At 42.0% G+C, this 17,703-nt stretch overlaps 2 protein-coding genes across 2 annotated transcripts in view; one reads left to right on the plus strand and one right to left on the minus strand.

The window, feature by feature from the left end:
* LOC124794735 (STING ER exit protein) overlaps positions 1-10,473 on the minus strand; it is a 41,895-nt gene extending 31,422 nt beyond the window's left edge. The window contains exon 1 of the mRNA XM_047258335.1: positions 10,247-10,473. Coding sequence (XP_047114291.1) covers positions 10,247-10,367 — 121 coding nt within the window. The 5' untranslated portion in view covers positions 10,368-10,473. The remainder of the gene's footprint in view (positions 1-10,246) is intronic.
* A 26-nt stretch (positions 10,474-10,499) lies between these two features.
* The window catches only part of LOC124794734 (mediator of RNA polymerase II transcription subunit 23), a 212,273-nt gene continuing 205,069 nt past the window's right edge, over positions 10,500-17,703 (plus strand). Inside the window, exon 1 of the mRNA XM_047258334.1 lies at positions 10,500-10,731. Coding sequence (XP_047114290.1) covers positions 10,687-10,731 — 45 coding nt within the window. The 5' untranslated portion in view covers positions 10,500-10,686. The remainder of the gene's footprint in view (positions 10,732-17,703) is intronic.

Genomic DNA, 17,703 nt, shown 5'->3' on the forward strand with positions numbered 1-17,703 from the left:
CATTAGGCTTTGTTCAGTTTTAATGTTTTCATGGGCAAGTGTTCTACCGCTCTACCCACAAAAGGCAAAGGTCCCGAGTTCGAGTTTCAATCTGCCAGGAAGGTTCAAGACAAGAGAGGATCAAATAGTTAAAACGACAAGACCTAACAGAAATTCTCAGATAACACAGGAGATACTGACTTTCATTATAAAAGGAGAAAACATAAAAACGCAGCAGATGAAGCAAGCAAAAGGGAATACTAATATCTAACAAATGAGACAGGAAGTGGAGAAATGGATAAACAGGAATGGCTAGAGGACAAATGTATGGATTTAGATGTACATTTCACTAGGGGAAAGATAGATACCTAGAGGAAAATTAAAGAGGCCTTTGGGGAAAAAGAGAGGCAGCTGTATGAATATCAAGAGCTTAGATGGTAAACTGGTCCTAAGCAAAGAAGAGAATGCTGAAAGGTGGAAGGCATATATAGAAGGCTTCTGCAAGGGAGATGGTTGAAACACGGCTCTGGGAATTCCATCAGAATTACTGTCAGCCGTGGGAGAGCCACCCATACGAAACTCTTCCATATTTTGTGCAATATGTATGAGACTGGCGAAATTCCCTCAGACTTCAAGAACAATGTAATAATTCCACTTCCAAAGAAATCAGGTGCTGACAGGTGTGAATACTACTGAACTATCAGTTTAATAAGTAGTGATTGCGTAAAGTACTAATACGAATTCTTAATAGAAGAATGGAAAAACTAGTAGAAGTTGACCTTGGGGATGAACAGTTTGGCTTCTGGAGAAATGTAGGAACACATGACGCAATACTGACACTACACTTTATCTTAGAAGATAGGTTAAGGAAAGGCAAGCCTACATTTATAGCAATTGTAGATTTAGAGAAAGCTTTTAACAATGTTGAGTGGAATACTCTCTTTGAAATTCTAAAGGCAGTAGGGGTAAAATACAGGGAGCAAAAGGCTATTTACAACTTATACAGAAACCGGACAGCAGGTATCAGAGTCGAGGGGCATGAAAGGGAAGCAGTAGTTGAGAAGGGAATGAGACAGGGTTGTAGCCTATCACCAGTGTTATTCAATATATACATGGAGCAAACAGTAAAGAAAACAAAAACAAAAATTTGGAGCAAACTTGAGGTTTGCCAGTGGCATTGTAATTTTGTCAGAGATGCAAAGAACTTGGAAGAGCAGCTGAATGGAAAGAACAGTGCCTCAAAGCGAGTATTAAGGTGAACATCGCCAAAAGCAAAACAAAGATAATGGAATGTAGTTTAATTAAATCATTTGTTGCTGAGGGAATTAGATTAGGAAGCAAGACACTTAGAGCAGATGAGTTTTGATATTTGGGCAGAAGAATAACTGATGATGGCAGAAGTAGAGAGATTATAAAACACAGATTGGCAATGGTAAGAAAAGAAATTTGTTAACATCAAATATAGATTTACTGAAAATATTAATCTCAACAGCAAAGAAGGTGGACAAATCATTTTCTCCTGACTACGATACCTCAACAGTAGTAAAGGAGGAGAAGAAGGACCTTAGTACGGCGGATCTAGCGGAAGAGGCAACCCAAAAAGCAGAACAAAAATCCACATCGCACCTGACTTGCGACAAGCGGCTACGTGATCAGTGTCTCCCTACATGTTGACGGTGGCTGCAAAAATTGATAGCATCTTTTACCAAAGTGGTCAGGTAATAAAGGTGTCTGTTCCCATATTGGGTGGCCTCCTAATACCCATCTGACGATTTGATCAAAGATGTAACATCACATCGACGGGCAAACATGTTCCTAATTTACTTTCAACCAAGACATGATGGTAAACGCTGGACAGAAAAGTACTCCAGGAGGTAAACAATCCTTCATCGCTGGAAATAGTGATGTAACTAGGCCGTCAGAGTCTGGTGAGCCTAGAATGTCATGTAAGGAAGAGTTGGAGCTTCCTAGAACACCTCGCATACGGCCTACGAAGAAACATCTGCTACACACATTGAACATCAAAACCCTACTCAAAACTGGATAACTTAAACAATTGACGAATGTGTTAAACAGACACAACATACTCATAATAGCACTTCAGGAAACCAGATACGGGAATTTGAATCAGAGGGCTACTGGATCTATAAAGGAAAACTGACCATAAAGAATAAACAGAACGTCACTATGCTTTGAACAGCTTTCATGGTCAAACAGAATCTACAACGAATTTTGCATCCCCATCACAGCAAATCTCACTTCTCTCATTTAGACCAGCAAACAAGGGCTATACCATCAAAAATGCACTGCACCTACCAACAATGACAACAGAAAAAAATCCAGTAAAATTCAAACAATTTTAGGAGACACTAGAAAATGAAACACCAAAAATACCAAAGCACTACGTACAACTACGCATATGAGACTTCAACGCACAGATCGGCAGAGAACAGAAATACGAGGAAATATTCCTGCACACAAACACACCAATAAGAATGGAGAAAGGCATCAACTTATGCAGACAATTTGACTTAAAACTAATGTCAACCTTTTTCAGGAAATTACAAAGGAGAAAGAAGACCTGGTCTTCCCCTAATAAACATTTCGGCTCATATCAACTGGATCTTGTGGCAATAACCAAACAAATCCATAGACAAAATCATGAACGCACAGGTCAGAAGAGGAATAGGCATAGATTTGAACCACATTTTACCAAAAATCAAAGCCAAATTTCAAATTAAAAGACCAAACAACAAAATTAAAAAAGTCCATAGAATTGACACAAAGTTTCTGTCAGAGAACAGGAATGAATTCATGCAAAGAAGATGAGAAACTGGCATGAAATTACAGAAGCAATCATAGAGACAGTGAACGAACTACAACAACCACACAGAAGACAGAAACAGAGGTGGTGGAATAAGACATGTGACGAAGTGACAGAGCATAGACTAACTGCTTCGAGAAAATGGAACTCCTGCAAAAAGGAAAGAAACTGGAATGCATTCCCTGAGATCAGAAAACAGACACTAAAAATTATTCAAACAGAGAAACAGAAATATGACAACAAATGATTAGAGGAAATAGCTACAAATTTTAGACTGAATAACACTAGGAACTTCTACACAGTTTTCAAGGAAGAAATAACAGGTTACAAGCTGATGAGCCTACATTTAAAAGATTCAACAGGCAAACTGATTACTAACGACAAAGACAACTGTGAGTTACAAGCAAAATACTTCAAAAAGCTTCTGAACTGCGAGGAACCAACATAACTAATTTTCAGACAGCCTTGAAAGGAAAACTCACCTTCAGAAACCCAATCACTGCATCAAACTGAACAACACATTGGCCAGCTGAAAAACAACAGAGTGCCAGGTGAAGATGGCATATTAGCTGAGATGTGGAAACGGGGAGGGAAGTGGGCAGCTTTAACCATTTATGAGGTTATTAAAGACTGCTGGGAGAAAAAAAGAATACTGGACAACTGGAAACTATATAAGAAGGGTGACAGGACAGACACCCACAATTACTGGGGCATACCTCTACATCCCCCCCCATGAACCATGGACCTTGCCGTTGGTGGGGAGGCTTGCGTGCCTCAGCGATACAGATAGCCGTACCGTAGGTACAACCACAACGGAGGGGTATCTGTTGAGAGGCCAGACAAACGTATGGTTCCTGAAGAGGGGCAGCAGCCTTTTCAGTAGTTGCAAGGGCAACAGTCTGGATGATTGACTGATCTGGCCTTGTAACAATAACCAAAACGGCCTTGCTGTGCTGGTACTGCGAACGGCTGAAAGCAAGGGGAAACTACGGCCGTAATTTTTCCCGAGGGCATGCAGCTTTACTGTATGATTAAATGATGATGGCGTCCTCGTGGGTAAAATATTCCGGAGATAAAATAGTCCCCCATTCGGATCTCCGGGCGGGGACTACTCAAGAGGATGTCGTTATCAGGAGAAAGAAAACTGGCGTTCTACAGATCGGAAAGTGGAATGTCAGGTCCCTTAATTGGGCAGGTAGGTTAGAAAATTTGAAAAGGGAAATGGATAGGTTAAAGTTAGATATAGTGGGAATTAGTGAAGTTCGGTGGCAGGAGGAACAAAACTTCTGGTCAGGTGAATACAGGGTTATAAACACAAAGTCAAATAGGGGTAATGCAGGAGTAGGTTTAATAATGAATAGGAAAATAGGTACGCGGGTAAGCTACTACAAACATCTTAGTGAACGCATTATTGTGGCCAAGATAGATACGAAGCCCACACCTACTACAATAGTACAGGTTTATATGCCAACTAGCTCTGCAGATGACGAAGAAATTGAAGAAATGTATGATGAAACAAAAGAAATTATTCAGATAGTGAAGGGAGACGAAAATTTAATAGTCATGGGTGACTGGAATTCGAGTGTAGGAAAAGGGAGGGAAGGAAACGTAGTAGGTGAATATGGATTGGGGCTAAGAAATGAAAGAGGAAGCCACCTGGTAGAATTTTGCACAGAGCATAACTTAAATCATAGCTGACACTTGGTTCAAGAATCATGATAGAAGGTTGTATACATGGAAGAACCCTGGAGATACTAAAAGGTATCAGATAGATTATATAATGGTAAGACAGAGATTTAGGAACCAGGTTTTAAATTGTAAGACATTTCCAGGGGCAGATGTGGACTCTAACCACAATCTATTGGTTATGACATGTAGATTAAAACTGAAGAAACTGCAAAAAGGTGGGAATTTAAGGAGATGGGACCTGGATAAACTGAAAGAACCAGAGGTTGTACAGAGTTTCAGGGAGAGCATAAGGGAACAATTGACAGGAATGGGGGAAAGAAATACAGTAGAAGAAGAATGGGTAGCTTTGAGGGATGAAGTAGTGAAGGCAGCACAGGATCAAGTAGGTAAAAAGATGAGGGCTAGTAGAAATCCTTGGGTAGCAGAAGAAATATTGAATTTAATTGATGAAAGGAGAAAATATAAAAATGCAGTAAATGAAGCAGGCAAAAAGGAATACAAACGTCTCAAAAATGAGATCGACAGGAAGTGCAAAATGGCTAAGCAGGGATGGCTAGACGGCAAATGTAAGGATGTAGAGGCTTATCTCACTAGGGGTAAGATAGATACTGCCTACAGGAAAATTAAAGAGACCTTTGGAGATAAGAGAACCACTTGTATGAACATAAAGAGCTCAGATTGAAACCCAGTTCTAAGCAAAGAAGGGAAAGCAGAAAGGTGGAAGGAGTATATAGAGGGTCTGTACAAGGGCGATGTACTTGAGGACAATATTATGGAAATGGAAGAGGATGTAGATTAAGATGAAATGGGAGATACGATACTGCGTGAAGAGTTTGACAGAGCACTGAAAGACCCGAGTCAAAACAAGGCCCCCGGAGTAGACAACATTCCATTGGAACTACTGACGGCCTTGGGAGAGCCAGTCCTGACAAAACTCTACCATCTGGTGAGCAAGATGTATGAAACAGGCGAAATACCCTCAGACTTCAAGAAGAATATAATAATTCCAATCCCAAAGAAAGCAGGTGTTGACAGATGTGAGAATTACCGAACAATCAGTTTAATAAGCCACATCTGCAAAATACTAACACGAATTCTTTACAGACGAATGGAAAAACTAGTAGAAGCCGACCTCGGGGAAGATCAGTTTGGATTCCGTAGAAATACTGGAACACGTGAGGGAATACTGACCTTACGACTTAACTTAGAAGAAAGACTAAGGAAAGGCAAACCTACGTTTCTAGCATTTGTTGACTTAGAGAAAGCTTTTGACAATGTTGACTGGAATACTCTCTTCCAAATTCTAAAGGTGGCAGGGGTAAAATACAGGGAGCGAAAGGCTATTTACAATTTGTACAGAAACCAGATGGCTGTTATAAGAATCGAGGGACATGAAAGGGAAGCAGTGGTTGGGAAGGGAGTAAGACAGGGTTGTAGCCTCTCCCCGATGTTATTCAATCTGTATATTGAGCAAGCAGTAAAGGAAACAAAAGAAAAATTGGGAGTAGGTATTAAAATCCATGGAGAAGAAATAAAAACTTTGAGGTTCGCCGATGACATTGTAATTCTGTCAGAGACAGCAAAGGACTTGGAAGAGCAGTTGAACGGAATGGATGGTGTCTTGAAGGGAGGATATAAGATGAACATCAACAAAAGCAAAACGAGGATAATGGAATGTAGTCGAATTAAATCCGGTGATGCTGAGGGAATTAGACTAGGAAATGGGACACTTAAAGTAGTAAAGTAGTATTGCTATTTGGGGAGCAAAATAACTGATGATGGTCGAAGTAGAGAGGATATAAAATGTAGAATGGCAATGGCAAGGAAAGCGTTTCTGAAGAAGAGAAATTTGTTAACATCGAGTATAGATTTAAGTGTCAGGAAATCATTTCTGAAAGTATTTGTATGGAGTGTAGCCATGTATGGAAGTGAAACATGGACGGTAAATAGTTTGGACAAGAAGAGAATAGAAGCTTTCGAAATGTGGTGCTACAGAAGAATGCTGAAGATTAGATGGGTAGATCACATAACTAATGAGGAGGTACTGAATAGGATTGGGGAGAAGAGGAGTTTGTGGCACAACTTGACCAGAAGAAGGGATCGGTTGGTAGGACATGTTCTGAGGCATCAAGGGATCACCAATTTAGTATTGGAGGGCAGCGTGGAGGGTAAAAATCGTAGGGGGAGACCAAGAGATGAATACACTAAGCAGATTCAGAAGGATGTAGGTTGCAGTAGGTACTGGGAGATGAAGAAGCTTGCACAGGATAGAGTAGCATGGAGAGCTGCATCAAACCAGTCTCAGGACTGAAGACCACAACAACAACACCTCTACATCCAGTCGCCTACAAAATTATGCCCAAAGCTCTACTGAATCAGGTAGAAGATCAAGTAGAACACACAACTGGTGAATACCAAGGAGGGTTCAGACAAAATAGGTTGTGCTCACAGCAAATTTTAAACTCAAAAACTATTCTCAGGACCAGAACAATGCGAAACTTTAACACAGTCATTACATTCATTCATTTCAGAAAAAGCATACAATACTGTAGCCAGACAGTGTACCTAACACTGTAAGAAGCAAGTACTGACAACCAGATAATTAGTCGAACAGACACTCACAGAGACAACTTCAAAAATTAAATTTCTAGGAGAAGTTTCTGAAGCTTTCAGAATTAACACACAACTTTGACAGGGCAATAGGCTCTCACCAATTCTCTTCAATATGGTCTTAGAAAAGGTCATGCAAGTGTGGGATAAAGAACTAAAAGAGAAAAACATTGAAGGAATCCATCTAGGAGAAGGAAGAGAATGATTTGAGGTGAAATGTCTCGCCTTTGCTGATGATATTGCCGTAATTTCTAAGGACAAAACAGATGCAAAGATAATGATAGAAACACTTCACAAAACTGCAGCTAAAACCAGATTACTAGTATCATATGAGAAAATGGAATACATTGAAGATAAACACAACAGAGAAAAATATACACAAACGCAACACGGAAACATCAACAACAAGAGTTAGAAGAATGGATACAATCAAATGGGTTAAATAACATCACAAGTATGGACAGATCAAAGAAAATGAAATTAGCATACAAACTCACCCAAAACCAATATAATAAAAGATCAGTATCATTTCAGGCAAAAATTAAACATTATGCTGCAGTAATTAAACTGGAACCACTTTACAGATTTGAATGCCTAACAATGAATAAAAGAAGTGAACAAGAAGTGCTACAAAGGAAAGAAAGGAAAATCCTCAGAAAAATTTTTGGGCCTCAAAAGACAAAGATACCACATGGGTGAAGAGGAGAAACGGATATCTCTATAGAAACAACCACAGATTCAATAAGAAAGAGGAGATTAAAATTTTACAGTCATATATACAAAATGAATGACAATAGTCTAACAATGAAAATTTTTAAGCTTCATTTTCAGATTAAAAAACAGCATGGGATGGCTGGAAGAGACAAGAAAGGAATTGAGAAAACTTAATGTCACAAAAAATACCATACACAACAGGGAAAGTTTCAGGCTACTGATCAATACTGGAAAATTTGTTGTCCAGCAACAAAATTCACAACACAGGAAAGTGATGTCAAGTGAACAGAGGCAGGCCATCAGCCAACGCATGAAGTAGTTCTCGGAAGATAAAAAGAAAAAGATTGGACCTTTGTCTTGTGCTACACAAGAATACTGAAGATTAGGTGGGTAGACTGCATAATTATTGTGGTGGTGCTGAGTAGAATTTGGGAGAAAAGAAATTTATGGCACAATCTGACCAAAAGATGGGATCAGTTGATAGGACACACTTTGAGACATGACAGGATCACCAATTTAGTACTGGAGGTCAGTGTGGGGGCTAAAAATTGCAGTGTGAGACTCTGAGATGAAAACAGTAAGCAGATTGAGAAGGATGTAAGTTGCAGTAGTTATTAGGAGATGAAAAGGTATGCACATGATAGAGTGGCATGGAGAGCTGCATCAAATCAACAACTATCTCTAGACCTATTTTCATTTTTTTCTTTATGTTGTTTTGACAACCAAACACTTTGCATTTTGCATTTGTCCATCTGCTGCTTTATGCTTGTTTTTTATTTTATTTACTTGTCTTTTAGTGACTGTATATCATGACTTGAATGACCTTTTTTGTCAATGGGACATTAAATCCTGTTTGCTAGAAGGGTCTCTCCATTCATTAACTGTTCCACAGCACATACATATCCAACGTTTTGTCAACTATTCTTCTAAACTTGGGCCACAGTTCATCTTCATGCTTCTGCACAGAGTTAAATATTCCAAGTTCATCCCCAAGATATGAGACAACTGTCTCTATCTACTTTATTGAATATGTATACCTGTTTACTTTTTTTGTGACCCTTTGTACTACGGCAATCACAGCTGCTACAGCAGCCTCACAATCACTGGATATGTTTCAACATGACCATCCTCAAAAAGGTCAGTTCTATTTGTTGCCATTAGATCTAACATATTTCACTCATTCTTGGGTTTACAAACCATCTGTTCTAAGTAGTTTTTGGAGAGAGTATTTAGTACTGTTTCACAGGATGTCTTGTCATGCCCACTAATTACGAAATTATAAATATCCAAATCAATGATTGGATGATTAAAGTATTCTTCCATGATGACAGTATGACTGGAGAATGTATATGTACTTATGGATACGCTGAGGTTTTATCAAAAGTTTTCACTCACATCTGGGTATGAATATGGCAGTCAACAGAAAGGCCAAATTACAAGTTTATGCATACACTTGGTGCTGAGTCTTGCTCAACCGTTTACACTGCTTCCACTTCCTTAGTGATGAATTTGAGTTTCTTGTCTACTGCGACAAATAGCCAATACCACTTCCATTCATCAATCTTTTTGATATATGTTTTGAATTGCTGCAAATATCCCACTGCTGACAATTTCAGGTTACAGCCAGCTATCTGTACACAGGTGCCCATACCCACAAAGCAACAGCCCCCCCTCCCCCTTAGTTCTCATGAAAGGGATAAATACAGTATAGTACGCTCCCCTCCACCTGAATACAATTTAAAAGTCGTTTTTATGCGAGAGTTTAACAGTGTTGGAACTCGAACTTTTTTATGACTACTTAAAAGTCACAAGTCATCTCCCAAAATATTAAAAATACTTCATATCCAAGCTCACTGCCCCCTCCCCCCTACAAACTAGGCCTATCATATGAGCCCCCTTGTCTGTACCTCGTGTAATGTGGGCTTAAATTCCTTTTTAGGGAGTGCTCACACACTGGAATTTAGTTGTGAATTGTTTACCAGTTCACCACTAAGACACTGATAGTCTCATCTGTGAGGGGCATTTCTTTGGTTTTATCAGTTATTTCGGTGTCACATACAGATACTGTTATCTGTACAATAAAAGTATTTTTTCTCTTTCTTTTTGAATAGACACTGGTGTCTCGAAAAGGAGAAAAAAAAACTATGTGGTGTAGCAACAGATGTTATCTGCGAGTATGTATGAGTATAATCTATGTATCTAGTGATTATATTGCCGAAGATGCATGAAAGCTTCACTGTATTGCATCGTATTAATAACAAACACGCCAAGGCTAGAGGATGTTGCTATCACCTCTCTAGAATCATGCGATCAGAATGGCTGTTCTTTTCCGTTTCAAGTTTCTTGTCAACTGTATGGTTTGTTACTGCAATATATTTTGATTTTGTATAGTTTTACACGTTAAAAAAAAAGAAAACTGAAAAGACATACCTAATATTAATGTCATCTGGCCACACAAACAGTAATAAATGTGTAACGGTTTTTCTTCACTGTATTCTTCCTGGTCCTTTGTGTCAGAACACACTATACTTCTCGAAACAACTTTTGGCATCTTGATAGTCTAACTGACGCCACGAGAAATTGACATTTACCAACACAAACCAACGTTTTCCATTATGTACAAACAACGAGTCATAGATTGTGTTAATTCCGATGGAAACGAGACGGAACATCCTTGGACGTAACAATGTGGTTCTAACATCTCGGTACGGAAGCACCAAACATAATAACTTTGCTAGTACTGGCTGCCCGCTGCCGGTGGTTTTGTTTACGAGAAGTTACGATGTTTATGTTTGTAGTGAGCGTTCGTGTAAACTCTGAAAAAGTTTATTTGTTGTTGTTTTAACGGGTTGTAAATAGAACTGAAAAAAATGGCTGCAGAAGGACATATTTCAGCAATCATCAACGAAATATTGGTAATGTGTAACTTTTACACTTTTCGTTTGTTCGCCGCTTCTGGCAATTGTTAAAACAATACGTCATAAATCACGTTCAGCTCTTTGTCTTTATATTTCCATCAGTTTGAGGGAACCACATTTCCGAACGTCTTATAAGACAGACAGAACAACTCATTATAAATAACTACCTCTGAGAATTTACTGCCGTAAGCCCATAGCACTTATTGAATGGCATTCATTTTTGCTATTGCCGTATCTTATAATCTTTTTCGTATTGTCAACATCACCTCACAGAAATCCCAATATTCCTTCAGTAATAAAAAAATGATCATTTAATTATATTTGTGAAGTAGTCATTATTAGTAACGTGTAACAGCCTTCGAAACTTGATGCACAGACTTGTAATTAGACCAGAGGCACTAGATCCCTCTGAACGACTATACATTTTTTACGTAACATTGCTATCGTTAGTTTAACTGTTTTTTTTCTTTTTTTTCCCTTCGGAAATAACTCTTTGACTTGTTGCTTGAGGACTTTTTAACTTCATTCTATGGCACAATTATTAATGCACATATGTTAACTTCTTCATTGAATGTGTTCTCCGTTCATTGACAGTATAATTAGGACTATTTACATGATTATGCGTGGTAAGTGGTAGACAGTATATACATTTCTCCCATTTTTATAAATTCTCGCTGAAAGCTTGCATGGTAAAAAAATTATAATGTAGCCTACGGTACATTTTATTGTATCGGTTTTTTATGTCGCTCTTCTAGGCTGAAAAAATGGAATCAGCAGTATTTTACCTCATTGACAAAGCATGCTGAACAGTTATTGATTATAACCAAGGTTCATGAATTTGTATCTTCTGTTTTTCACAACACTTGCATGCTTCTTCTGATGGCAGATTTATTGTAAATGTGTCAGTTTTCATTGTTAGCTCTTAATAATTTTCTTGGCGTTGGCACTTTTTGATGGCCTGCCAGGGGGCTTGCCACTCTTTGGCGGGTTCATGCTTGGCTGCCACAGGGCCCCAGCCTTTGCAGCATCTTTTCCCTTCTGTGCTGCATGTCTGTCGTCTTGCTGTTCTTCTTCCCCTCCCTTGGGGAACATGTCTGGGGTGTTCAAAATGGTTCAAATGGCTCTGAGCACTATGGGACTTAGCATCTGAGGTCATCAGTGCCCTAGAACTTAGAACTACTTAAACCTAACTAACCTAAGGACAACACACACATCCATGCCCGAGGCAGGATTGGAACCTGCGACCGTTGCGGTCGCGCGGTTCCAGACTGAAGCGCCTAGAACCGCACAGCCACCACTGTCTGGGGTGTTATTGGGAATGTTCCGCATTATATGTCGCTGACATAAGAACAGTGTCACAACTGTCTTTCGTTCCCTTTTTATTTCTTTGTTTCCCTTCTCCTCCCATTCTTCCACTTCGGTGTTTGACGTTCCTCTTTTTCTTCTTCCTCCCTGTGCACCCCTGATGTCTGGCCCATGCGTCTGGTGCATAACAGGTGACTGGGCAATGCGTAGGTCTAATTCTCAGCCCTGGGTCAAAAGTTAGGGTTCACACATACCCTCTGGTACAGGCCAGGCCCAGGGAGGGATGATTGCCTGAGCTGCTACCTTCCCAAATTGCTGATTGGTCCCTCTGTCAGGTGTTCGGGAGGTGTGAACAATCACCTAAGGCGGGTGGGCCCCGTTGTGAAGGGGGTCTCCAGTTGGAAGGAGCGTGCCATTGGAGATGCTGGAAATCATCGGGGATTTTCTTGCAATGAGCCAATCATCTCCACAGTCAACATCTATGAGAGGTACGTGAAACGAGGATAACGACTCAAAGACCCTTCCAGCTGCACCAGGGTTCCTCTTGGTTTCACGAACTGAAGATGGTCAGTCCTTCACAACGGTAAATCTGTTTATTATTCAGAAAGGTGTTGATGCCATTCCTGGCCCTGTGAAATCCTGCTCTTGTTTATGGAATGCCACTTTACTTTTGGATTCTGCTTCTGATTCTCAAGCACAACAACTGCTTGTCGCCTTGCTTCTCCACGACTATCCTGTTCGTGTCGAGACCCATAGAACTCTGAATTCTTCACTTGGTGGTATTTACACTAGACTGCTTGACTGTCTGACAGAGGCCAGTATCCAATCTTACCTCAAAGATCAGGGTATCATTCATTGGTGTCCGTCAGGTGATGGAAAAGGTAGATTCCTCCTCAGTGCCCACCTGCACTCTTTTTCTCACCTTTGATAGAGTCGTGCTTCTGTCCAAGATCAAAGCAGGCTACAAAATTATCACAGTCTGACCATATATTCCGAACCCGATACGCTACTACCAGTGTCATCGTTTCAACCACACTAGAACATCTTGTCAACACCCAGCCAAATACGTAACCTGTGGTAGGGATGTGCATGAGGGTGATTGTCCGCCTCCTCCTCCCTGCTGTATCACCTGCAATGGCGGACATGCCATCCTCTTGGGATTGTCCGAGTATGTTGATGAGCGGGCTGTCCGGAAGATCCGGGTAAAGGAAAAAGTGCCTTACCGAGTCACTCACAAATTATTGGCTAGTCACAAACCCTGTGTTCTTCCATTTGGCACTTATAGCTCTGTTCATTTTACCTCTCGCTCCTTGAAGGACATGGCCACGCAGACATGCAACATCAAATTCAGCTGTGAGGTTGTGAAATCGCCTAGTGTCAAGGTAGCATCGCCACCCCTACCCCCCACCCCCCCACCCCCCTCTCCGTGCCCCTCGCCCCCCTGTCCAGCTGTGCAACAAGCCACCAAACTCTCGCCTCAAGGGGCGAAGCCACTGGCTACACAATCAGTAGTTCGGAAAGGACAGAAAGAGTACTCCTGTGAAGACTTCCTATGTCCCTCCAGCCAAGAAATGCCTGAGTCTTCCTCTACTAACCGGAAAGGATTGAAGAAGTCCAACAAAGTCAAGCGGTCTTCTCCTTTGCCAACTCGAAAATCCTCTTTGCCATGAGATACCTCAGCCCGACCAGCCTCCGTGTTGTCAGTGTGCACCACCAACCGTTTTTCTGGGTTGGACTCCACAGACTGACAGCACAGGCAAGCCGATGCTTCTGTGGACCTCATGGAGCAGAATCCGTCTGCTTCTGTGCCCTATAGCAGTGAGTCTTTGCAGGCTGTCAATCAGCAGCCACCAAGGTGACACCCCCTTCATTTCTTCTGCATCATGACTGTCCTCTAATGGAACATTTGTGGCCTTCGGTCGCACAAAGAGGATTTACAGGTGCTTTTAGCATTGGAGCATCCCTTTATACTCTGCCTTCAAGAAACAAAATTGCGTCCTCACGACCACTTGGAGCTTTCCCATTTCTTCCTGGTTCATTTTGACCTTCCCCCTGAGGTCGGCATTCCATCTCATGGAGGCCTCATGCTGCTCATATGGGGTGATGTACATAGTTAAACCATCTCCCTGACTACCCATCTTCAAGCTGTTGCAGTTCGCCTTTTCCTTTCTCCCTCTCTATCATTTATGTCCCTCCATCATTCAATGTCACCAGGGCAGACCTCCTTCAGCTTATTCGGCAGCTGCCTTTCCCATTTCTGCTACTTGGTGACTTAACTGTGCATCATGCCCTTTGGGGTTGTCCCAGAACCTGTCAGAGAGGAGTCCTCTTGGCTGACCTTAATCATCTTAACCTCTTCTCCTTTAACACTGGAGCACTAACGTCCCTTTCTGACTCCTCGCACACCTATTCCTACTTGGACCTATGCTTCTGCATTGCCCAGCTTGCCCATCATCTTGAGTGGTCCATTCTTTCTGACACCTACTCAAGTGATCATTACCTGAGTGCTAACCGTTTGCTGACTTCTACCCCACCTATGTGCACACCCAAAAATGCAGCTTACTAAGGCTGACTGGTGGTTTTACTCCTCCCTGGCGACCTTCAGACAGCAAGATTTCCCTGTTTGTGATGACGAGGTGGAATAGCTCACAAATGTTATCCTTACTTGTGCAGAACATTCCATTCCTCGCACTTCCTCTTTACCACACCGTGTCCCAGTCCTTTGTTGGACTGAGGCACACTGTGACGCAATTTGTGCTCAGAGACGTACTCTCCACATTTTTAACCACCACACTACAATGGCAAACCACATTCATAATAAACAGATGCTTGCAAAGTGTCATCCCATTCTTCATGATAGCAAAAAAGCTAGCTGGATTTCAGTCACTAGTTCTTTTAACAGTTCCACCCCTTCCTCTGTCATGTGGGCCAATCTCCGATGGTACTCTGGGACCAAGATCCATTCGCTGATTTCCGGCCTGACAGTAGCAGGCGATGTCATCATGGACCCTAATGCTATCTCCAACACCTAGGGCTGCCATTTCGCGGAAATTTTGAGCTCTTCCCATTATTGCCCTGCTTTCCTCCATCGGAAACAAGCGGAGGTGGCTTGGGAAATACCCTTCTCTTCTCAGAATCATGAGTGCTACAATGCTGCCTTTACTATGAGGGAGACAGAGCATGCTCTCAGTTCATCCCAATCCTCTGCCCCAGCGCCATGTGCCATCCACATTCAGAAGTTGCAGCACCTTTCTCTTGCAAGCAAGCACTTTCTGCTTAATATGTACAATTGCATCTGGGCAGAGAGCACATTTCTCAGACGGTGGCGTGAAGCCACTGTCATACCCATACCTAAGCCTGGTAAGGACAAAAACCTTCCTTCTACCTACTGCCCCATATCTCTCACGAGCTGTGTTGGCAAGGTGATGGAACGTATAATTCATGCCCGGCTGGTATGGTGGCTCAAGTCTTGCAATTTACTAACGAGTGCACAGGTTGACCATCTTGTTACCTTGTCCACCAATGTCATGAATGGTTTCCTGTGGAAATCCCAGACTGTGGCCGTGTTTTTTGATTTGGAGAATGTCTACAACACCTACTGGAGAACTGCTTGGTACTCTTTACATGTGGGGCTTCTGTGTCCGCATGCCCTTTCCTGCCAGGCATCTCTGGCTTTCGTTTCGTTGATGATTTTGCCATCTATTGTAGTTCTCCATGGACCTGTCTCACTGAGCATCATCTTCAGCGATGTCTTGAACATCTTTACTCCTGGAGCATCAACAATGGCTTTCGTTTTTCCACTGACAAAACTCTCTGCAGGAATTTCTGGTGGCGCAATTGGTTTCTCCCATCATCTTTACATTATGGGCATGTTGCCCTTCCATTCGTTGAAACTACGAAATTCCTGGGGCCCATCTTCAATAGGAAACTCTCGTGGTCCTCCAATGTGTCTTACCTGGCAGCCCGCTGTACGCAGTCCCTCAGTGTCCTACTCCTCAGTGGTACTTCCTGGGGTGCAGATTGAACCACCCTCCTCTGTTTGTACCCTTTAGAAACTAGGCTATGGGTGCTTTGTTTATACATCTGCATGTCTGTTCCTCTTATGACGTCTCAACACTATCCACCATCGTGGCATTCATTTGGCCACTGGCACCTTTTACACGAGCCCGGTTGAGAGTCTATATGCTGAAGCTGCTGAAATACCACTGTCCTACCGCCGTGACTTTCTCCTCGCCAGGTATGAATGCCGTTTTCTGCCACGCGTGGCCACCCCACCCACCCTATGCCTTTTTCTTTGATGATTCGTTTGACCGTCAATAAGGGGTGCGTCCCTCTTCTCTGTTACATTCTGGAGTCTGCTTTCAGTACTTGCTTTGGTGGCTTAACTTCACACTACCTGCAACTTTCCGGTGGGTGTGAACCCTTCACCACCTTGGCTTCGTGGAGTGGCCCGTGTTAATGTTGGCCTTCATTTGCTTCCTGAGGACACTACTCCAGCCTCGCTCTATCACCTTCAGTTTCACGACCTTTGCATGGAACTTCATGATAGTACCTTTCTGTATTCTGATGGCTCTCGGACTGACTGTGGTGTTGGGTGTGCCTTTATCAAAGGCGCCCAAATCTTTTGATATTGGTTTCCGGCACACTGCTCAGTATTTACAGCTAAGCTCTTCACTCTGTGTTAGGCCACAGAGTACCTCCAGCAACACAGACTTTTCAATTGTGCCCTCTGCTCAGATTCTCTCAGCGCCCTTCAAAGTCCATGTGCGCTGTACACTGCCCATCCCTTAGTGCAAAGGGTCCAAGAAAACTGTCATTGCTCACTCTTGGTGGAGCCACTTGACATTTATGTGGATTCCTGGTCATGTTGGTCTGCCAGGAAACGAGGCTGCTGACGCTACTGCCAAGGCTGCAGTCCTCGTACTTTAGCCCACTAGTTCCTATATTCCCTTCAATGATCTGTGTGTTGCCGTCTTTCAGGAGGTGGTGCCCCTTTGGCATCGCCATTGGTCCTCCCATCATGGGAATAAGGTGTGGACTATTAAGCCTCTCCCAGCAGCTTGGACAACCTTCTCTTTGCCCTTCCACCGGGAGGAAGTCATTTTAATTAGGTTGCGTATTGGGCACTGCCTTTTTAGCCATGGTCACGTGATAAGTGGCGCTCCCCCACCACACTGTTCACATGTGCGCCCAAGTTTTAACTGTCCGCCACTTCCTGACAGAATGCCAATTTTTTAACTGTTAACATTCCCACTTGGGTTTGCCGTCTGAGTTATTGGCCATTTTAGAAAATGACGCATGGGCTATTGACCACATTTTACTTTTTATTCGTCAAAGCAATATGGCGAGGGCCATTTAATTTTTTCTTTTGGACCTCTTTTTCTGCATGGTGTCATTTGTAGCCGTTTCTTCACATACCTGTCTTTAGCTGTCTTCTCTTATGTCAATTGGGATTTACGTATAGTCGTTTTTTAACTCCTCTCTATCTTCATGTTCTGTAGTTTTAACTTGGCCACATATTACCCCAGTTCATTTTGTGCCATAAAACAAAACTTTTTGATGGCCTGGTATTGCTGCTGTAAAACCAAACAAAATAGGCTAGTTTCATACAAAAACCTCACCTCTTGAATAAATACATGTGAAGATATTTGCAATTCAGACCTG

This window comes from Schistocerca piceifrons, chromosome 4 (genome assembly GCF_021461385.2).
Source record: "Schistocerca piceifrons isolate TAMUIC-IGC-003096 chromosome 4, iqSchPice1.1, whole genome shotgun sequence".
Classification (NCBI taxonomy): Eukaryota; Metazoa; Arthropoda; class Insecta; order Orthoptera; family Acrididae; genus Schistocerca; species Schistocerca piceifrons.